This window comes from Aulonocara sp. 'chitande type north' Nkhata Bay, linkage group LG13 (assembly GCF_057382095.1).
Source record: "Aulonocara sp. 'chitande type north' Nkhata Bay isolate Kocher_YH1m ecotype deep benthic linkage group LG13, A_spYH_male_GT1.1, whole genome shotgun sequence".
Lineage (NCBI taxonomy): Eukaryota > Metazoa > Chordata > Actinopteri > Cichliformes > Cichlidae > Aulonocara > Aulonocara sp. 'chitande type north' Nkhata Bay.
The window spans coordinates 581497-602614 of record NC_141356.1 but is presented as its reverse complement, the minus strand read 5'-3'; the positions used below and the strand labels follow the sequence as shown (position 1 = coordinate 602614).

At 41.4% G+C, this 21118-nt stretch overlaps 1 protein-coding gene across 2 annotated transcripts; it reads right to left on the bottom strand.

The window, feature by feature from the left end:
* Positions 1 to 1529: 1529 nt before the first annotated feature.
* pitx3 (paired-like homeodomain 3) lies at positions 1530 to 19142 on the bottom strand. Of its 2 annotated transcripts, none has more exons than XM_086258195.1 (4): positions 18973 to 19142; positions 12994 to 13111; positions 8551 to 8756; positions 1530 to 2935 (listed from the first exon to the last, which is right to left on the bottom strand). In XM_086258195.1, exons 2-4 carry the CDS (start codon positions 13100 to 13102, stop codon positions 2363 to 2365), a joined length of 888 nt encoding a protein of 295 aa, XP_086114321.1. In that variant the 5' UTR covers positions 13103 to 13111; positions 18973 to 19142; the 3' UTR covers positions 1530 to 2362. The 2 variants fall into 2 exon arrangements, with proteins under 2 accessions (XP_086114321.1, XP_086114322.1); XM_086258196.1 differs by lacking the exon at positions 18973 to 19142 and adding an exon at positions 15962 to 16198.
* Between the last annotated feature and the right edge of the window lie 1976 nt (positions 19143 to 21118).

Below are 21118 nucleotides of genomic sequence, written 5' to 3'. Positions count from 1 at the left end.
ATAGGATTTAATATTTCATTTTAAAAACAAGCATCTCATTCAGCCTGAGAAGTAAAATAATTCTATTGATTTTGCAGGGCTGTAATGTAATTATGGACATACAGGCCTTAATGAGTTAATTACACCCTCAGCCAATAGGACAGCTGAGAGTCATTGTTTTTGTTTGTGTGATGTTAATCCACCTGCAAGCGTTCACAATATGTGAAATTAGATTTCAAAATATAATATTTTTAATTCTAATTATTGTTATTTTTTCATTTTAAATTTACTGTTTTTCAACAAAGCTGAAAATTTTTTTATTTTGTTTATTTAATTAAGATACAAAAATGACACATATTTATTTGTATTCCTGAAAAGAAATGAAAAATGTGAGTCGTTGAATATTAAGCTTGATTGATTTCTGGCTTCTCAGAGAACTCCAATGTGGCGGGTGTGAAACCAGTTATTTACGTCTTTGACAGATTTCTAAAATATTTTCCTTTTTGTGTTCTTACAGCTGGTCTAATAAATGACATTTGTAATGAAATAGATCTAATTAATATATAGATATGTTTATAATTATAATACATAGAAATAAATCAATAGAGAAACAAAGAACGCGTGCATTAAGTTCAGCCATTGGTAATTCAATAAGTGTTTAAATATGGATAAGAAGAAATATTTGCCCCTCTAACATCTTGTTTTCCAGCCCCACCCTGGTCTCTGAGGCTTGATTTAGCTTAACCGTGAGCTGGTAACAAGCTTCAAACATCCACGATGCTTCACATTAAATCTTCTTCTCCATTGTTCCAAAGCACGCTCATCTGGTAAGTCTTCTGAGTAAAAACTGTCTTAAAAGTGATGGAGAGAAAAGCACTGAAAAGGTAAAAGGCTCCTACTGTAAACGTGTGGCATTTGATTGTTGCTTTTTGTTTATGGCTTCTGACTTTGTGTCACAAAAACATGCTGAAAATTGTGTTAGAAGATCTAAACATATTCATAGAGATTTTTCTTTAAACTCTGTATTTGCCTCACGGTCCATAATCAAAGGAATATTAAGATTTTTGTTTAATTTTTATATAAAATGATTTTTTTAAGTGTCTTCATTTTCTTCATACTCTCCATATTAATTCTGGGAGTTTCACAGTGCTTCAGTGTTAAAACCCACTCGAGATAAAGTCACCCTGTGGTTTAAAGCTGAATGAGTCCGATAAAGGGAACAGCAGTGGAAATGTTGATGCAAACTCCTTGTTTCTGACTTTGCTGGGACACCCTGCTCCTCAAAGCCTTTATATAATACTGGCAGCGTCTCTGTGAATTCTCTCAGCGTTACTGGATCTCCTGTGGGCACCACTCACACTGTAGGTCAAACATATCAGTGAGCACTATTTCCCATCGAACTCTCTTCCAGCCTGCTACTTGCTGCTGAGGTGAGTCTGTTTCCATCACATCATGCACATTGCTTTGAGAACAGCATGTTTTAGTTCGTGTCACGTCTTTGAAATGAGAGAAACGGAGTGATAGATGCTCTCCACGGTTCATAGAATCGGATCCTTTAATTGGTTCATGAATGAGACAAAGCAGGCTACACCAGGAAGAAAGCTCGCTTGTTTTTTGTTTGGTTTTTTGTTATAACAACTGCACTCTTACATACATGTTTACAGTCATGGACTTTCTTTGTATAACACCACACAAATCTATATACTCAATGGCTTTTTATATTTACTTGAAACTTCTTGCTCATTCTGGTGCATGTGTGTGTGTTTGTTTGTTTAAATTCGAGGTTGTGCTCGTATTTCAGGACTAACCTGTCACCTCTCCAAGCCGACCTTTGACCTATGATCCTTCAACGGTCGAGGAATTCACAATAAAGTTCTTAAAGAATGTGCTCATAGAACATCAAACTAGGCCTTTGTATTTGTAGAACATGCTCCTGTCATCCGTACTACATTTGATATATTTTTCACATACAAAACAAACAGAAAAATTCAACTATATACATCTTCCAGTTGTCTTTGCAGCGAAGACTGCAGCTCAAAGGGTTTTGTGGGCCAGCAGCAGTCCAGTTGCAGCATCTTTGTTTTCTTTAGCCTTGGTTTCTACATTTATTCTAATCATGCAGTTCAAAAGAAGGCAAAAATGAAAAGGAACAATAATATTTAAAAATCATTTGAAGCAGTTGGTCAGTTCAGCGACAAAGCGCAGTGGTCCATCTGAACACGTCTATTTGTTGTGTCAGTTGTGGAGATAACTCTTATTGTGTACCATGAACACACAAGCTGGCAGTCTGCTGTGCATCGGCCACGTTACAGATGGAACTAAGGAGATGTGAAGTGGGGTAGCAGTGAGTTTACAGCTGGTTGACTGAGTCAGAGTTTCTAGTTCATACTGGCCGGTCCACAGCATATTGACAGGGGCTCAAGTTGGACACGGGGTTCTGCACTGCTGGATAGGCGAAATTGGTGTGCTGCTTGGCCTTGAGCCGCAGGCTGGCCAGACTGGAGTTACAGGTGTCTCTGTACATGTAGGGACTGGCTGTGGTGGCGTAGGGGCAGGTGGCTGCGGTCACTGCTACCGAGTTGAGTGCTGAGGGACTGTTGAGGTTGTTGAGATTGCCCAGGTTGTTGAGGCTCGTAGCAGGAACTCCAGCTACTGCTGTGGGCACCATGCTAGAGGCCATGTTCATGGAGGGGATGGTGCTTGGTGGGGAGAACATGGGCTGGGATGACAGGGGGCTTACATTCATTGAGTTAAAGAATGGGAAGCTCTTGGCAGAGAGTGGGCTGCTTGCTGCTAGGCTCTTGGTGGCCCAGTTGTTGTAGGAATAACCCGTGTACATGTCATCATAGGGCTGCATGAGTCCATTGAATTGGGCACCGAAGCCATTTTTGCATAACTCTGCCTGCTGGTTCCTCTCGCGCTTTCTCCACTTGGCACGCCGGTTCTTGAACCATACCTAGGACGCACAAAAATAGCTAGTTATATGTTACAGTTCATACAGTGTGTGTATGAACAGGTCAGTGTGAGGCATAAGAACATTGTTTTGGCATCCAAAACGTTCTTTTTTCACAAACACAGCTGGACATGTTCTGAATTCTCTTTTTTGGCTTCACTTTCCTGGTTTAAATCCTTCAGTTACTCGTGAAAGCTGCAGCTCCACAGTCAGGTTGCACAGAAACCATCAGACAAACAAGCTCAGACAGTGAATCGTTACAGCTGCCTTCTTTTCAGAAGAAAACCTTACATTTTGTCTGTATTTGTTACATTTTTGGAACATCTATAAAAACATACATATACGTATATGTATTGTAACCCCAAAACACTGTTTTATTCTGTCGTCATTAATAAACCCAGACAATTCCATTAAACACAGGTATACATAACTCATCATAATTAGGACAATACACAATGCTCAGCATCTCCTAACTCACAGATATCACTGTGTGGTCATTCTGGATGTTTGTACATCTGCCAGTTTGGAAGGGAACACTGTGGGAACACTGTGGGAACACTATGGGAACACTGTGGGAACACTGCGGGAACACTGTGGGAACACTATGTGAACACTGTGGAAACTGTGGGAACACTGTGGGAACACTGTGGGAACACTATGTGAACACTGTGGAAACACTGTGGGAACACTGGGAACACTGTGGGAACACTGTGGGAACACTATGTGAACACTGTGGGAACACTGGGAACACTGTGGGAACACTGTGGGAACACTGTGGGAACACTATGTGAACACTATGTGAACACTGTGGGAACACTGTGGGAACACTATACCTGACAATTCTGCACTGGGCTCAGAATCGTAGTTTGTATAATCATACAAATATAAGTTCATATATATTTTATTTTGAGATTTTTCAAACATTGTTACAACTCCAGCATGTAAGCTTTCTCAGTGCTGCACAGCATGCTCATATTTCCATAACATATTTTGGTTTAAAGAACAGCATGAAGGCTATATCTCACTAAAAAGAATAGTTTCATAAATATCTGGCAATTTGTGTCATTATAAACGTGGTTATGGTGATTATGGCCCCAACAGTGCTCGCTGGCACCTTCAGTCCTTTCTTCTTTAACCAACGCCATCAGTATGTTTTGCAGCAGTGAGGCTGCAGAGGTCTTGAGATCATGAGATGTTCCTTGTGTGACACCTTTTATATGTGTTGTTGTATCACATTTACAAATATATTTACTTAGAAAACTGGTAACATTTTAATACTTATTTTAGCTGCTACATCAAATTAAGACTAGCTCTAATTAAAAAACTTTTATTCTTTTTGTTTTTTATTGTTTTGTGGAAGTTACATGAAAGTTCATTTGCAATGACAGAGCCAACAGGTAATGTTGAGGGTAGAAAAGGTTAAACTGTAGAGAAACACACAGCATGAAATGCCACAGACAGGAAGATGTAATTTATCTGAAAGTTGACGTCTAACAGTTTCACTCATAATTTTATTTCAATAACAAAGACAAAAGCGAAGGACCAAGAAAGTTAGAAACTGTCTCTTAACCATAACTCTCTGTCAAATACTCAGTAATATTGTGTGCGCACGAACCCACAGTCTCTGAAATACGTGATGATCACAGACAGTAAGTGTACTGTCAAACAGTCATATTAGGAAAGGCTTATTAAAACTCATAATTCACTTATTTGAATTGCGAAATCTCAATGAAAGAAATGTCAGGGAAGGGCAAGCGTCACATTGGTGCTTTTATGGCCCTATATTTGGAGGATATATATCGGATTAAAGCTTTAGTGGAAAATTCAAATCTAGGGTTTTTCAAAATGAGAGGAGTTCTTCTGTAGCTACATTTCTGGACAAACTTTGCAGAACAATGGTGTTTGACACACTCCACCATCCATATAAATACTTGGTGTAATATCTGATTCACTCTGATTGACATGTAAACGCTATTTCACATCCCCGTTTCTTTCATTAAGCAACACTAAACTGTGAGCTCGAGTTTCCTCGGCTGAACCGGAGAAAATTGTGCATATATTTCTGATATCGTGCACAGATGACTGTGACGCTCCACTCAGCCACTTCTCTGTCACATCTCCAAGCTATAGAAAATACCACTGCCAGATCAGTAATGTGCTTCAGTGCTCTTATTTTATACTCTTTACACTGGCTTCCTGCAGATTTTAGAAGTCATTTTTAAATTATTTTACATATATATAAATATATATTTTAATTCCCGTCTCGCCCCTGCGGGCGGTCTACCCTTGAAGCTCGGGGTGACGGAGCTTTTCAGCACAAAGACTTTGTTCAGCTGACTCTATGGACTCAAAGTCCTTACAAACATTTTTGTTTCTTTATTCTGTTTTGTTTGAATTTATTTTTTTCTGTATTTTTCCTTGTTTTGTTTTTTTTATCTTATTAACTGTATTTCCTATGAGTTTATTGTCATTATTCCTGTCGTTTTCATTTGTGATGCACAGAGCTTTGTGACTACATGTCTGTGAAAAACACTTTATATTTGCTTCCTGGTGATCTGTTCAGAACCACATGTCTGTCATATTCACGTTTTCTGCTGCTTTAATCCTCCTGAACCTCTGTGTTGGTGCATGCTGTGCATCACCCGATCCTACAGTAACAGAGAAGTGTCAGGACAAGCTTGTGAGAGTCGTCTGCAATGCTGTTTGAAGGTTTCTGAGAGAGGTTTTTTTCACTTTTATGCGTCTTTTGCTGAAATAAATACACAAATCCAACGATCCCTCTGAAACCACAGTGAGACACATTTGATGAGATGGACTGGTTACCGTACTCCACTTTGTTACTTTTTGTCTGTGCCTGAAAAATAGTCACCACAGAAACTCTGACCCAGTTTCGTCTGTTGACACATCTACCAGTGCAGAGACTGGGCCCGTCTTTAGTGCGTCACCTGACTGACCCGAGCTGTCAGAAAGCCAAACCTACCAAACAATAATCAGGTTTCACAGCAACCCGCTCAACAACTGCCAGCTTTAGTTTACAGGTTTAGCAAACCCAGAGCACTCCTGACTGTTGGGAGCTGTTTATTCAATTTAGTCTCATCTTTAGAGTAAGAGACCAAACGTGCTGACCTCTGAGACCTCGACTCTATTAAGCCACACAAGCAGGTTAAAAGCTTCATTTATCTGTTAGGTTTTAACTCTCCTTAGACCAGGAATCAACAATGTTTGCAATAGATTTAAGGCGAGTACTGGCATGTAGCACTTTACATCATCATTACATCTAATACTTTGGATGTCTTTACAAAATGTGCTGCCATCCACCAACATTCACTGAGTTGTACAAACGTTTCTCATCCAGCATCATTATCAGCACTGATTTACCGCACGCCCCGACTAAAGTCCCACTTACCTGCCGCTGAATATGCCACCGACAGTCAATTTAAATCTCCTGCACTGAAACCAACCTTGGATTTGTCCGAGTCTCTGAACATTTGATTATAATTTTTAATTTAAGACTGACACAAAGCCATGACAAGAACATGAAAGTGTAAGGCCGGCCACGCCCTGATGCGGAGTGTATTTCATGGGGTGTATTTCACATTTCAAATCCAAAAATATGAGTCTGCTAATCTGCTGATGTCAGCGTTCAGTTCAACATACAGTCAGTGTAGATCACGCTGATCCAAAATGAAATGAAAACCAATAATGCATCACGTAGAAGTTCTTTATGATCAGTTCGCTCTTTACCCAAGAATCCGTCTTATCAACAGTGGGGTGATCTGTGCCACGCCCTGTTTCTACGAAACCATAGAGGAAGTGGGTCATGTGACCGCACATTTTTAAAGAGTCAACCATTTTCCTCATCCTGCAGAGAGGAGAGCCTCATTGCACAAGAATGAAGCACATAGAAGTTCTCAAACTTACTTTGAAAGGCAACAAAATCAAACTTTTGTTTTGTGTGAACATTTACAGATGAAATGTTTTAGCGCTCTGTAAGCTGCACTATGAGTAACTCAAACAAGTCCAGACTCTTTTTTCTTTCCGGGCTCCTTAGACTGTGATGACTGAGAACCTTCACAGACATATTTAAACTAACTGTGATTGCTACGGTGAACTTTGCACACAAAACCAGATCCTACAACTACACTGGATGGTTACCGCACACCGGGGGCAGGTTGTGCCACAAAACCACTTTGTTTCGGATCCACAGTGATTGTTCCCACACGCACAACATCCTGAAATACATGTTTTAGTTGGAAACATGACTGTCATTGCCTCGCTTTAAAGTCACTTTAAGTAAAAACTGGCACAGCACAGCCAGCTTTGATGTTTAACAATAGCTCCCTGACAAATCACACGAATCACACTGACAGATGAAATCTTTGGAACATGGAGGAATCTGCTTCAACGGTCCGCATCGAGAGTTTTTAGATTCCACCGATGGACGTTAGGAACGACACGATGTGCGCTCTATTGTCCTTTCCAAATATCAGCCGAGCGTGCGTGCTATGTGACCTTTCCTACAGCCAACATTAATTTGATCCATTACTTGTCAGGCAGGCCAGCGATTGTATTGTCATCCATCACAATGTGTGTCCTCCTGCTTCATATAGCTACAATGACCAAACCAGTGGGTGTGGCCACGTCCTAACATTTAGGTTTATTGTCCAAACTCACGCTTTGGTGAAGGGAACAAAATGTTTTACCCAGCTAATTACATGGAGTCACATCCATGGGGGCAGATTTGTTAATGACATATTTCAACATTGAATAGCACGGTGCACACAGAAGACTGACGTATCCCGTTCTTGAGTTGTGCTAAAATCATGAATTCTGCCCCAGCTTTACAGATGAACATAAATTTTAAAGATTACAATCAGTATTACAGAGTGAAGTGTTTTCCTGAGCAGATGAAGATCCGACAGGATTAAACCCCCCAGATTGCAAAGACACTTTTCTGCCTTTGAATTTTTGGAGGTGCACAAAGTGAGGGAGATATTTCTGATGTGGTCCTTTCAGCTCGTGCTGTGTGCACACAAACCTTCCCACCTGCAGCCAATCAGAAGAAAGTTGGTTCAAACTCTGAAGAGCCAACAAAGCTAAAAAGGCTCGTTTCACTTGATGAAATTAGAATAAGAATAATTCCACCCTGAAGTAAAAGCAGAGTAATATGTCAGAGTCCATTTGTCACTATTGTTTATGAACAGTAGCCCATCACAGACTCATCTGTGGGACTGGCTCATAGACTTGCTGGACAACAACATGTTGTGAGGAGACGTCTGCATCTTATTTGCCTGAGCTCTGCACTCTGCCTTCTCCTGTGCAGGCTGACGCCATTCAAATTAAGGAGATCACGATTTTTCACGCAGTGCTGCAGTCACTGTGAACGCACACTTAGAAGTAGCAGGTTTAACTTTGCCAAGCTTGACAATGGCACTAAAGTTGTGGTTTGCAGAGGTCACAGTTAATAAGTTTGCACACTTGGGGGACACAGTCAAAGGCCACCAAACGTTAATGCAGGGAAATGCTTGGAAACATGTTGTGCAGCCTTGTCACCTATACTGGAACAAAATACAGTCAGGGCTTCCCTCTCCCCACCATGACAGCACTCATGTACCCACCCTGACCCGAGCCTCGGTGAGGTTGGTCCATACTGCAATCTCCTCTCTGGTGCTCATGTCAGGGTAGCGGTTCCTCTGAAAGGTGGCCTCCAGTTCCTGCAGCTGCTGGCTAGTGAAGTGTGTTCTCTGCCGCCGCTGCTTCTTCTTCAGAGAGCCGTCCTCGGCGCTGGACTCGTCCAGCTGGTTCTGCTGGGATTTCTCTGTGTCTACAGACACACAGGGTATAACACATTGCATGAGACACAAGGAGGAAGTGACAGCAACGACTCTATAGACTATCAAATGGCTGGTCGTGAAGGTTCATACATGACTGTACAGTAATGATTAGAATTAAACATACCCGTTTTTTAAAAGGAAGAAACATGCATATAACTGCATGTTGCCGTGGCTGACGATGCAAATCAGCTCACAGTCATAACTGTACTCTACTCAAGACCACATGAAAGCAGCTGTGGACACAGTGACTCAGATTTCTGTCATATGTTCGCTGTAAGTAATAAAGGCCAATAAAACTGATCAGCATTAATCAACAAATCCATAAGAAGTCATTTAACACCAACTACACCTGCTGTACATCACTGTAATCAGCACCACACCTACAAGGAGGAACTCGTTTCTCAAATAACAGAAATGTGTAAATATGTATAAAACATTTATTGACTGTAACCTTTAAGTAAAATACATGAAAACAAGAGTGTTTGCTGGTTTCTCAGTTCATTCAGCATCTATGCTTTTCTGACTCGTACTCAGGAAGTTAACAAATGGTTTTCATTTTATACCCACAGTCATCTCATTTATAACTGGTAAATGGTGGTCACATGGTACCTTTCAAGTAAAGGTCATCCAGTCATACATACAGTCATGTCCCTCCTACATCCATGTCTAAGTACTCTCTAATACTCAAACACTGAGTGAGAGGCTACAGGAGGAGTCAGGCTTCAAGCACCCATCTGACTGGACCCATTTAACCATTATACCAGTGCAAACAGATCCAGTTTTGTTATGCAGTAAAGTTAAAATGTGCAAATTAACGTGCAAATTTTAAATTTGTATAAATTAGGAAACAAAGTGGTTTTATGTAGATAAATCTGAAGTGTTTTCACTTTAAGTAATGTCACAAAACTAACATGCAAGCTAACGTCCGAGTAACACAGAAACAGACTTTAACATCAGTGATATTTGTTATAGTCATATTGTGTGTTAAATAGTTGGCAGAAGCAGTGTTAATGTTTTTATTTGTTGTTTTCTTTTTTGTGATATTTACAAACTGCTCTTCCTGTTGCCCCGGATCATAAAAATAAAGTGTTTCTCTGGAAGTGTGCGTGAACATAAGGAGTGCCGCGGCCCGGCTCTGTTCGGACTTGTATTCCTGACATTCAGAGTCCGTTCCACGTTGTGATTACAGAGGCCATCCTTGCCTGTGCTTCTGTTATCATACTTCCACGTCTTACTTTGTGTTTGGTTAAGTGCTCTCGGGGTTCCCTTGCTCCTGTGTCACTTCTCTTGTATTTAGTCTGTTCACGTGTATCCGTCTCCAGAAGTCTGTTTGTTTACCTTTTTGTCCATGCCGAGCTCGTGCGTTTCCTGTTTTATTTTGATAGTCCCTGTTTCCATGTGTGTCACACTGGGCTTTGGCTTTCTTGGCTCATTAGTGGATTGTGTCCCCCAGGTGTTTTCTCTGCGCCCTTACCTTTCCTCTGTTCCTTGTCGTGTCCTTACACCCAGGCTGTGCTGTGTGTGCTTCTGTTCTTACTGTTCCCAGTTCGGTTTATGCCTGAGTTTTGGGTTTCCTGCATCCTAAAGCTTCAGCAGTACAGCTGCTGTTTCAGGGTTGCTGCTGGGTTGTCGCACAGCAACCACGCATCACTTCCATGACCATCTCTGCATTTGAACTTGTGTATTTTTGATGCGCTTCCAGCATCCATTAATAATCATTAAGAAAAGATTGAGAGTGAAAAACCACAGGAAATGTACTTTATTATTTTATAAACATGTCCTACTTGTTTGAATATAGACACCAGAAAAACTGAACGCTCAGGTTCTTTTCTGGGAAATCATCCGAATGCCGTAGGACAGTGATTTCCCAAAATGGGGATTTTGCTGGCTTCGGAGAGAGCTAGAGACACTGGAAACATTTTTCTGACACCTTTCATGCTGGATGGCTCCGGCACTATCCAGACCAGCTGAAACTGACTGGATAATAATGTGAGAGAATCATCAGATGGTATCGCTCTGTCCCAGAACGTAACATCGTGTTGCCTGCAGGGAATGCCTGCAAACAGTGCATTATGGTCAGAGATGTGCAGGAGAACAGAGTGATTGCATTTCGCCCCCAGTGCAGTGTTTAAGGGACTGCATGTTATGTCTGCCAGGCCTCCTCTCTGACAGATCTGACTCCTGCAATTTGAGGACCTCACAGAAAGAAGTGAAATTAGTTGGCCAGTTAATCCTGTGGATCAGGCTTTTGTGACGAGGGCAGGTTGGGCTCTGTTTGGTGAGGGCTTAGCTCTCTGGGAGCAGTTCAAAATGATCAGCAGGGTTTAAAAGCAGGCTCCAAGGGACCACCGACCAAATGAATAAGCTGAAGCTGCTATCTGGCAGTAAACTGACACTGGGTAAGCTGTCACTTAAGGCCAGAATCTATAACACAATACGGACGAAAGGGCAGCGACTTTTAGAGTAATGCAGCGACGGACAATAGGAGCAATCGGACTGATAATGTGCCAACATGACAAAGTCCTTCCAGGTCAGCCTCTCTGAGATTTTAATACGGAAAACAACTTCAAGAAGCTTTTAACCAAATTACTTTTCAACAGCTGGGAAAAAAAACAAAGAGCAAGATGCATTCACAGAAAGAAGAAAAAGACATGAGCTGCTAAACGTAGACGAGTCCAGATCCCAGCTTTCAGAAGCCAGTCAGGTTTTACAGGAGTGGAGCCTTTTATCCAGAGAGAAAGCGTCCAGTAGCACCGCACACTCGTTCAGTTACGCCTGCAGCATAGGCGTCAGCTCGGTGTGGTGAGGTGTGGCAACCTATTCTCCAGAATAACAGAGCTTAAGGTTGTATGTTTTGTTCATGATCACGTGAACATTAAACTGAAAGTAACACACACGCATATATATAAAATAGCCTGTGTGTGTGTGTGTGTGTGTGTGTGTGTGTGTGTGTGTGTGTGTGTGTGTGTGTGTGTGTGTGTGTGTGTGTGTGTGTGTTTGGTAAATGGAAGTTATGACCAGACTTTAATGTTATTATTATTATAATTATTATTATTAGTCTTTTATTTATCCAGGTAAAAAATCTCATTGAGATTAAAATCTCATTTCCATGAGTGACCTGGCATCAATGTATTCATTGTTTATGAAGTAGAGTTATTTTGGGTTTTGATTGTGGAGTAAAGGCTTGTAATTCATAAATTGTGTGATTTAGATTTTGAACTTTAAACACTGAGTTTTACCTTCAAACTAAAAGCTTTCTTTGATTTATTATTATAATAATAAGCAGTTTTAACTGGATGAGAAATGTGACAGAAGCAGGAGAACAAAAGGCGACAGCAGGTGCTGCGGAGGGAGCGCCGTATTTCTCTTTAGAATAGCGCGTGTTTGACAGTTTGTTAGTGCCACGGATCTCGTGGCGGAGTGGAGCCATTAGATTGGGTTACACACACATAAACACACAGCCTCACGGCACTGACACGGACTGGCAGACGGGTGTCTGGGTTCAGATCAGACCTTAGAGAGCGGAGACGATGATTCTTATGTACGACCGGTCACGTCACGCAAGTCTGTGAAACGTATAAAAATTTCAGTGGGTTAATTTTTTTATAGCGAAGATGAGTGGCAGCTTCATCAAACACAGTTTGTTTCTCTGTAAGAACGGAACTGAAGCCGCCGCCTCTCGGTGTCCGTCCGTCTCACGGTCACGTAGAAATTGGCGGAAGAGTTGACGGGAAGCTGTTCTTCGTCGCTTTGGTGATTAAACACAGAAATGTGGCGACGGCCGCAACTTTTCCAGTTTTCTCGCTTGTAAAGAGCGCGCGATCCTGGCGCCGGTCCGGTGCGCGTCCACGGCGAGAATTACGTTTGATTGTTCGGCGGTTCATTTTCATATTCAAAGTCGGATTGAGCGACGTTTGATTAGAGCTTATCATCGGCCTGAGTTTGGGCCTAGAGAGTCTGCGCCGACACAAATCACCCGCAAATGAAAAAGGCTCAGAATGTAATTCCACTCGCAGCGCAACACTCCGAGCCTTTCTTCACTTCTGAAATGACATTACACTCGAGGTCAGCAGACACAACAGCCCGCAGAAAAAGCAGAAAACCACCAGTTTCTTTTCCAGTCATCTTCACGGAAATATCATCTCGCTGTTAGAGTAAACTAATAAACCATTTAGTCGTACATTTGCGCAGTGCATCAGTCATGTGTCAGACAGAGATCAGACTGACCGCTCTGGTCCAGGCCTTTACATCCCGGGTCATGCTGCGGGGTCCCGGAGTCTGAGAGCGACAGCGCCGGGCTGCGGGGATCACCGTCCGTCAGAAGGTTAAAATCCATAACCAGGCTCTGCACACAGACACACACGGAGCGAAAGACACGGTCAGAACACTTTTCACCACCTGCAGTCAGCATAAAGAAAGAAACAGCGGCCTAAAGGTCAGCGACCACAATTATCATCTGATAAATCTACAATTCTACCAACAGAAAGACGATTTTACCTTTTTAAATATTTTATTTCCAAGAACATTTTCATCATTTTGTAATATTGTTACTTTATTGTTTGCAGTGTTGATTTCAGATGATTATCCTTCTTTAATATTGTCTTACTGCAGGGACAGTCGTGACTCCGTTCAAACATTTATCCATGTTTTCTCCAGTTTTATATGACTCATGTCCAGCTGCCATAATCCATACAGAGCTGATAAAATACTGATGTTACCAACATCATGTGTTGTGCACAACTCCTTTCTTTAATGTAAAAAGGAAGGGACTGAGTTTTCATAATCGTGAAAAATTCAAAAATATTATCAAATACTCTGACTTGAAGTGCATCAAATCAAACACACAGTGTGGTTCATCATGTGCATACAATCATCTTTGCATCTGAGGATCACCTGACGTCTTTGTATCACCCTCTGAATCACAGTGTTTCATGTGGGTCTGTGTGTATTTGTTGTACTTGTCGATACATGCTCTCTTCTCTCTCCAAGCTTTCCTTTCACACTCGGTTGTGGTTATGATTATGATCCCCTGTATAGAAGGCTGACACAAGCAGCTATAAGTAGACCTGCCTTGAATTGGCTCTATTTTGGGATACACAGGGAGCGCTGTAGAGGTCTGGCTGTAAAACACACTATGACATTTCCAAGACAAACTTAAGACAGTGAGGTCAAAGTGTCGGTCACTGTTTTATTAATCTGAAAGCAGCTGATTTTGAAAATGCAGTTATAGAAAACGATGGGATGATTTGTGGCTTTGAGGTGAAAACAGGATTTGGTTTAATCACAAAATGCTGGTTCAGAAATGAAGCCAGTAGAAACGGTCCTGAAGCGAGCGGATCAGTGCAGGCTCATCGATGTTACTGTCAGCTGCAAAGTGCTGGACTCAATCAAATCAAAGAAAAGGGAATCAAAGGGATAAAGACCCGCCCTAAACTCAGCACGGTGCCAATGTTTACTCGTCTTTTTGATTGACTTTGCATTTTCCACGTTCGGTTAGTGAGTGAAAATTCAGAGCAGGTCTTGAGGCTACTGTCAGCGAATCCATGTCATCAGAGGTTTAAAAAGATGATACGGCTGCTCCCCGTTTGATGTTGCCAGTGTCTGTGTGTAGTTAACGTTGTGGTTACAAGCTTTATACTTAGAAGCAGCACATTTAGATTTCCAGGCGAACGGGTATTTGTGACCCCCACCTCTCCTCAGCCCCTCCATCACGAATGTGTTTCCCTGTCCTCTGTTTGCCACTATGCCAGGCCTGACATTCTGCTAGAGTTAAATCAGAGGGCTCGGACTGCGGTGTTGCATCAAAGACCACCATCCCACTGCTAACATGGATTAAACACTATCCCCTGTTTTATGGTAGGAATTCATTAAAAGCAATGGCCTGAAAAGAAGTTTGAGAAAAGGGCTCAAAGTTGTTCTGACCTTTTTGTCAAAATGAAATGGTTATCCTGACCGGACTGGTCTCTTCCAGGAGGACCGTGCCTCCATCCATATGATGTGATGGCTCACTTAATGCTTAATGCAGATGAAAATGATCTGAATCGCGTGTTATGGTCATTACAGTCGCTCCATCTGGAGTCAGTTAAACACCTACAGGAGATTTTAGACCAGCTTGGCAGACATTACGCTCTACTATCAAACACTAAACGAGCAAGATGAAGTTCCAGCTCCCAGGAGAGCTTCATCTTTACAATAAGGAGCACTGAAGAAATCTGGGTGTGTGTGGTGGCTCAACATGTAGCAATGGTTTTCTTTTAATTTGTCACTCATCTATACTCTACTCTTGAAATATGGGAGGTAGAACCAGTGACCACATGGAGTTTTTCTTGTTTTGTCTTTATTCTATTGTTCTAATCCGTTTCTCTTGGCAGAAATGCCCTAAAGAGTCTATGCAAATATTTGTAGCTCCATGCAAAACACACCTAAAGACTCCTACAGAGAGGACATAAAGTCCTAATATTTAGAGGTCAGCTTAATAAGACAAAATCAAGTAAGAATACTAAATGTAATCCCAGAAAGAACCACACAACGCCAAACTCAGCCTGACAAATGCAAATGTCCTCCACTAACGTTCACAGAACAAATGCTGTTTGGCACAACAACACACAAAAACATACAACTGCATTTTCTTCCTGCTCCCTCTTCACATCGTGTCAGCGGGTGTGATGCTGCGCTGAGGCCAACCTACATGTTGTGATGAAAGGTGTGCGACATGTGCCACATCTGAATCAACGTTTTCTTCCACTTCTGTTTCTCAGCCTTTAAAAAGCACGTTCGTGTGATCACCACCAACATTTGCTACACTTCAGAGAAAAAAGACTTGAGTCTCTTTTTTTTATTGAGCATCCGTGACAATGGTGACAACATTTCACAACAGACGGGAAAATGAGCACTGCGTGGAAGCTACAGCTGGATCCCGGGGGTGGGGGGCGAGACCTCAGTGCTTTGGATTAATGACTCTGACATGGACGGTGGGTTAAAAAGATCAGTTACTGTTTTATTTTCCAACTTTTCTTTAACGGGATGACTTAACAACGACAAACACACACTTTTACATTCAAGGCCCATCTATAGGCTTCACTGTAAAAGTCAAACAAAAGCAGCAAAAACTGCAACAAGATATGAATTCAGGCAATCAGCTTATATGATAATGAACTCTTTTCATTTGAAAAGCAGACCATCAATGGATGTTTACCTTTGCGCTGGATTGTTGTTGAGCCACTTCTCTGTTTTAAAGCTAACAGCCCTCCACAGACGCCACTTAAACGGCGATGGACTCGACAGAGCAACAGCCGCCCAGGTTTAGTATCAGCAAGGTCCGGTATTTTGGCCAGAAATGACAGTGAGCTAGTTTGGGGCACTATATCCGCCGTGGCAGTGATGGATGGACGCTGGGCCTGCTGTCAATGTGGTGCTGAGAGGCCCGAGAGGCCGGCTGGCTCGGCAGTGAGGGCGAGTGCGGGTGATGCAAGCCAGTCATTTTGTCCAAAACAACGTGCCACAGCCCCACCCACCAGCACTCACACACACTTTCTCATGAAGGGCTCGATTATATTTGTAAAATCAAAAGCCCTCATCCTCCCTCCCTGCTCAGTATGTCCAACAAACTATCACCGAGCTAACGAGCAGGCCGGGCCTCAGCAGCTGACAGTGTGACTAATCACTGACCGCACAGCCTCCCGTGACCGAACCACTGAGCTGAGCAGACTTTTTCACGGATCTTACCTCTGCTTTCTAACACAGACCGCGGCTCTTTCCTGGAGCACACTCGAACCTCTACCTCAGCTTTGAAACAAAGCCTAAAACACGGGTAATCTGGAGGAGGCGGGCGGGGGTCCTGCTAGGAAGTAAACGCAAATCAACAGTTTGCATGAGCAGAAGCGCTTTGCATGAGTAGCAGCCTGGTGAAATCGAGCTCAAAGCATATATCTGCTGACGATAATACAATAAATACTTGTGAAAAAGTGGAATCCTCTCATTTCTGCAGTTCTGGCGGTCCATCTGGCAGTGCGCGCGGCGGCGTGCTTGCATTTCCACGGACAGCAGGCATTAGCCCGGGAATTATTCATAAACGCGTTGAGAATTAATTCCTGGGATTAAGAGTTGATTAAGATGTGTGTCACTTTGCTGTCTGAGAACTTATTAAGGGCCTCCTCCTCCTAAGAGGCGGCAGATGGAATTTCGGTCCAATGTTTGTAGATGTTAATTTCTGCCCTCCTATAACAGCCATTTGCATATGATTGAGGGAGCGAGGCCGATGAAGTCCTGCAGCAGAATCACGGAGGAATAATTGGTTGGGCGAGCCAATAGAAGCTCTCGACAGTGATCAGTACAGAGCGTTTCCACATCAAGAATTTATTAGGCCCGATAAAAAATGCATTTCACCCATTCAGCTCAGTCTGCGAAGCAACTTTAGTTAACAGAAATTCAGACCTGCAGGGGAATACTAAACACTCGCGATTTTATTCACAGACGGCCGGGTTAAGTCCCGCGCGTGAATCTGGGTCCATTTATAACTAAAGGTTGTGTTTGAACAGTGTGCGATCTGCTTCTTATTATTAGATGGAGCACAAATGACAGTCAACTCCAAGTCTGTATTATTATTATTATTATTATTATTATTATTATTATTATTATTATTATTATTATCATTATTGTTATTAGTAGTAGTAGTAGTAGTAGTAGTAGTAGTAGTATTAGTATTATTGTTATTATTAGTATTAGTATTATTGTTGTTATTATTATTGTTATTATTAGTAGTAGTATTATTAGTATTATTGTTGTTGTTGTTGTTGTTGTTGTTGTTGTTGTTGTTGTTGTTGTTATTGTTATTATTACTTCGACAGATCACAAAAGTAATGTAAACATGTTGATAAGTCATTGTGCTGGAACCTTGGCCTCTCAGCGGAGCACCTCGGCCCTCGGCTGGGTGTAAAATATTTCCATTGTGCCCTGAGGCCAAACGTGAACTTCGATTAAACAAATTCAAGTAAGTATTTTCATATGTCCGGATCTGAAAACATATGCAAAAAAGGCTATAAAGTACAGGCCTGCAGGGGCAACGCTAAGATGGTCATTTATAAATTTAAAAAAGAACAATCGCTTTGATTTTCATGTTTATAATGATAACAACAACAACAATAATAATAATAACAATAAAAATAATAATATGAGCAGCGCGAGCTTCTGAGTTTATAGTGATCGAACATTTTGATCTGTTTATTCTGTAGTGACAGTTTCACGCTCTTTCCCTTTTTTATTATTTTAAAGGAATTAAACAAAATTATTTTGTGGAATAATAATAATAATAATAATAATAATAATAATAATAATAACAGCGCGAGCTTATAGTGATCGAACATTTTGATCTGTTTATTCTGTAGTGACAGTTTCACGCTCTTTCCCTTTTTTGTTATTTTAAAGGAATGAAACAAAATTATTTTGTGGAACAATAATAATAATAATAATAACAATAATAATAATAGCATTATTATTATTGTTGTTGTTGCTGCTGTTTCCTTGAAGATTCCCTTCAGTGTGATTATACAGAGTGAAGCTTGTGAGTATCCGCGCGCGTGTATGTCCGCGGGTTCGTGGGGTTTCCTCGGGCCTCTGCAGCCTCCCATCAGTTTTCCTCACATTCACAAATATTTTTCACATTTTCAAATATTGTCACGCCGTCGTTTGAACACGTTTCGAGATGATCATCTTTCTGGTTATTACAAAAATAGAGGTAAAAGAAAAACAGGCCTCGAACACCTACCCACGGAGAAGCGCTGCAGCAAACAGCACCGCTCTCTTGTACCAAGTGCGAATTGTCGGATTTACTCGAAGCACGTCACGCCGGCCGTGTATAAAGTTAACATTCACTGTGATTTAACTGAAGCATCAAACGGTCGCTTTTCATCAGCACAGTGATCTGCTCGTGAGGAACGCAGACTGGATTTTATTTGCGTTCCAAGCGCTATTCACGGTTTATTCTTCTGACTCTGTCCAAGAACAAACAACGTGTGTATTTTGGAAAAGTGCAAATCGTCCCACAGAAGAACGTTAACGAAGCCTCTCAATTTTTACTTTGGTCGTCTTGCGAACTTTAATGCACAGGAAAAAAAATCTACTTGGATTTCAAACACACCAAGAAAAGCTGAAAAATAAAAAGACAAAATTACTGAAGGGGCGCGGGGAAAGTTGGGCAGTTTCACTTACATGGAATCCCAGGCTAGTTAAATTAATCCGTGGAAAGGGCAAAGAGCTCTGCTGCAGGCTGATGGCTGTCCTGGCGTCAGGTCTGCTGGTGACATGGACAAAAACTTCCCCGGGTGCGTCCAAACCTCAGAAGAATGTGTCTGCCGTCACTCTCTGTCTTCCTCCTCTTCTTCTATCCTCGGTACTGTCAGACATGAAGGCTGTGGACGAGTGAGACTTGATCCCACACAGAGTATAGGGAAGAGGCGGGAGGGGGTGCGGGGATGGGAGGGGTTGATCTGGTGCTAAGTATTGTGTGCGACAGGTCCACTGCAGAGAGGAGAGGCGAACCCCCCCACACACACACACACTCAGACACACTGATGTGCAAACACACGCAAACACTGAACTCCCATTGGCTCTGTCTACAAACACCCTCCATCTCTTCCTGACTGCACAACTCTGGTTATTATTTACCTGCACATTGTTTGTAGGGAACAGCTGCACTTATAGCTTTAAAATTCAACCAGAAAAATGAACAATAGTTTAGTTTAAATTGAATTTAATCATTTTCAGTTTAGTTTACACTGAAGTTTCTTTGACACAGAAATACATAGATCTGTCACATAAGCTCGAATATTTACTTGAATAGAAAAGAAATGCATCTGTGCTTCCTGTGGAAGATTTCACTTCACCGGCACGTTTTAAAAGAAGTCTTGTCCACGCTCGGAAGTATTTCTGAGCGTCTCTGAGAGCAGCGCTCACAATGACAACACTCAAACGCAGCTCTACATGTGGCGTAATTTAACATATTTAACCACGTGTTCAGTGAACCTGGAATTCTGTGACTAATGCAGCTGATACCAATCAACGGATTCACTGGACTTTTAAAGAGGAAGCACCACTATAGAGAAATGATTTTCATAAACATCAACAACAACAAAAATCAACAATCTGTTATTAGCCTCCAGAATGGCCACTATCAAAACAACAAGAACAAACCTACTGAATATTCTGGTAGCTGAAATAATGGAATTTACCATCATGTACAAATACTGAAATTTTTCATAATTAAAATACAGAAAAAAAATGTGTTTCCAGGAAGGCAAATTAAGTTTTAATGCAATTCTATCAACTTTAAACTCCATCAAGTCTTTTGTATTTTTATTGATTATTTTAATATTAAATTAAATGTATTTGCATGTTTACATGCTTACACAAATTGAAATACAATTAATAGTTTAAAATGTGAAAAAAGTGTTGTTATCAGTTGGATTTTATTTTATATTTATGTAATTTTATGAATACCTGAACAGGTAAACCAGACAGTTAAAAGTCAGGAGAACAAAGATGTCTGCCACTAAACTATCCAAGGTGTGCGCTCAGTGGAGGGAACGATACGAGAGCAGTCCCAGCGAGGCTGGAGACGGAGCCATACTGGAAAGGCTTATGACGATAATAAGAATAAGAATCATTTTATTGGAAAAGTCTGACAGAGCTAATCTGCTATTTGTATGAGAATTAAAAAGCTCGATGGTTGGGGGTGATTCTCTGTATTTCTCTGTTTTCCAATAGACAAGAATCCTCCAGTACTGCTGTTTTTGTTCCATAAAGCTAAAGTGGCTGATCAGAGTTACTGGCTCTAACATCTTTCCAATTACAAAGCCAACTTTCCTCACCAGTCTGCCTGCATCCGTGTTTCTAATGCCCCCCCAGCACACTGCATCATAGAAAAGCACACTTGCCACCGCAGACTGATAGAACATCTGTAGCATTTTACTGCAGATCTCAGCATATTCTTAGTTTTCTTAACAAAAAGAGGGGACTTTGCTACTTCTTGTAATAGTTTGTCTGTATAGAGGGACCAGTCTAGTTTGTTATTCAGGTGAAAACCTCGATATTTATATTTTGTTACAACCTCTATGTCTAAACCACAAACCTCTGAATCTACTATCATTTCCTTCATCTTAGAGGTGTTTAATATGAACCATTTTTGTAACTCCAGTCAATGAAGGCTTTTACAATGGACAGACTCTGTTTCATTTCTGATACATGCCACAGTGGCACGGTCGTCCAAGTATTTCTAGATGTGACAGGACTCAGAGTTGTATTTGAAGTATACAGTGTGAAAAGAAATGGAGCCGGGAAAGCCCATGTGCTGCTCATT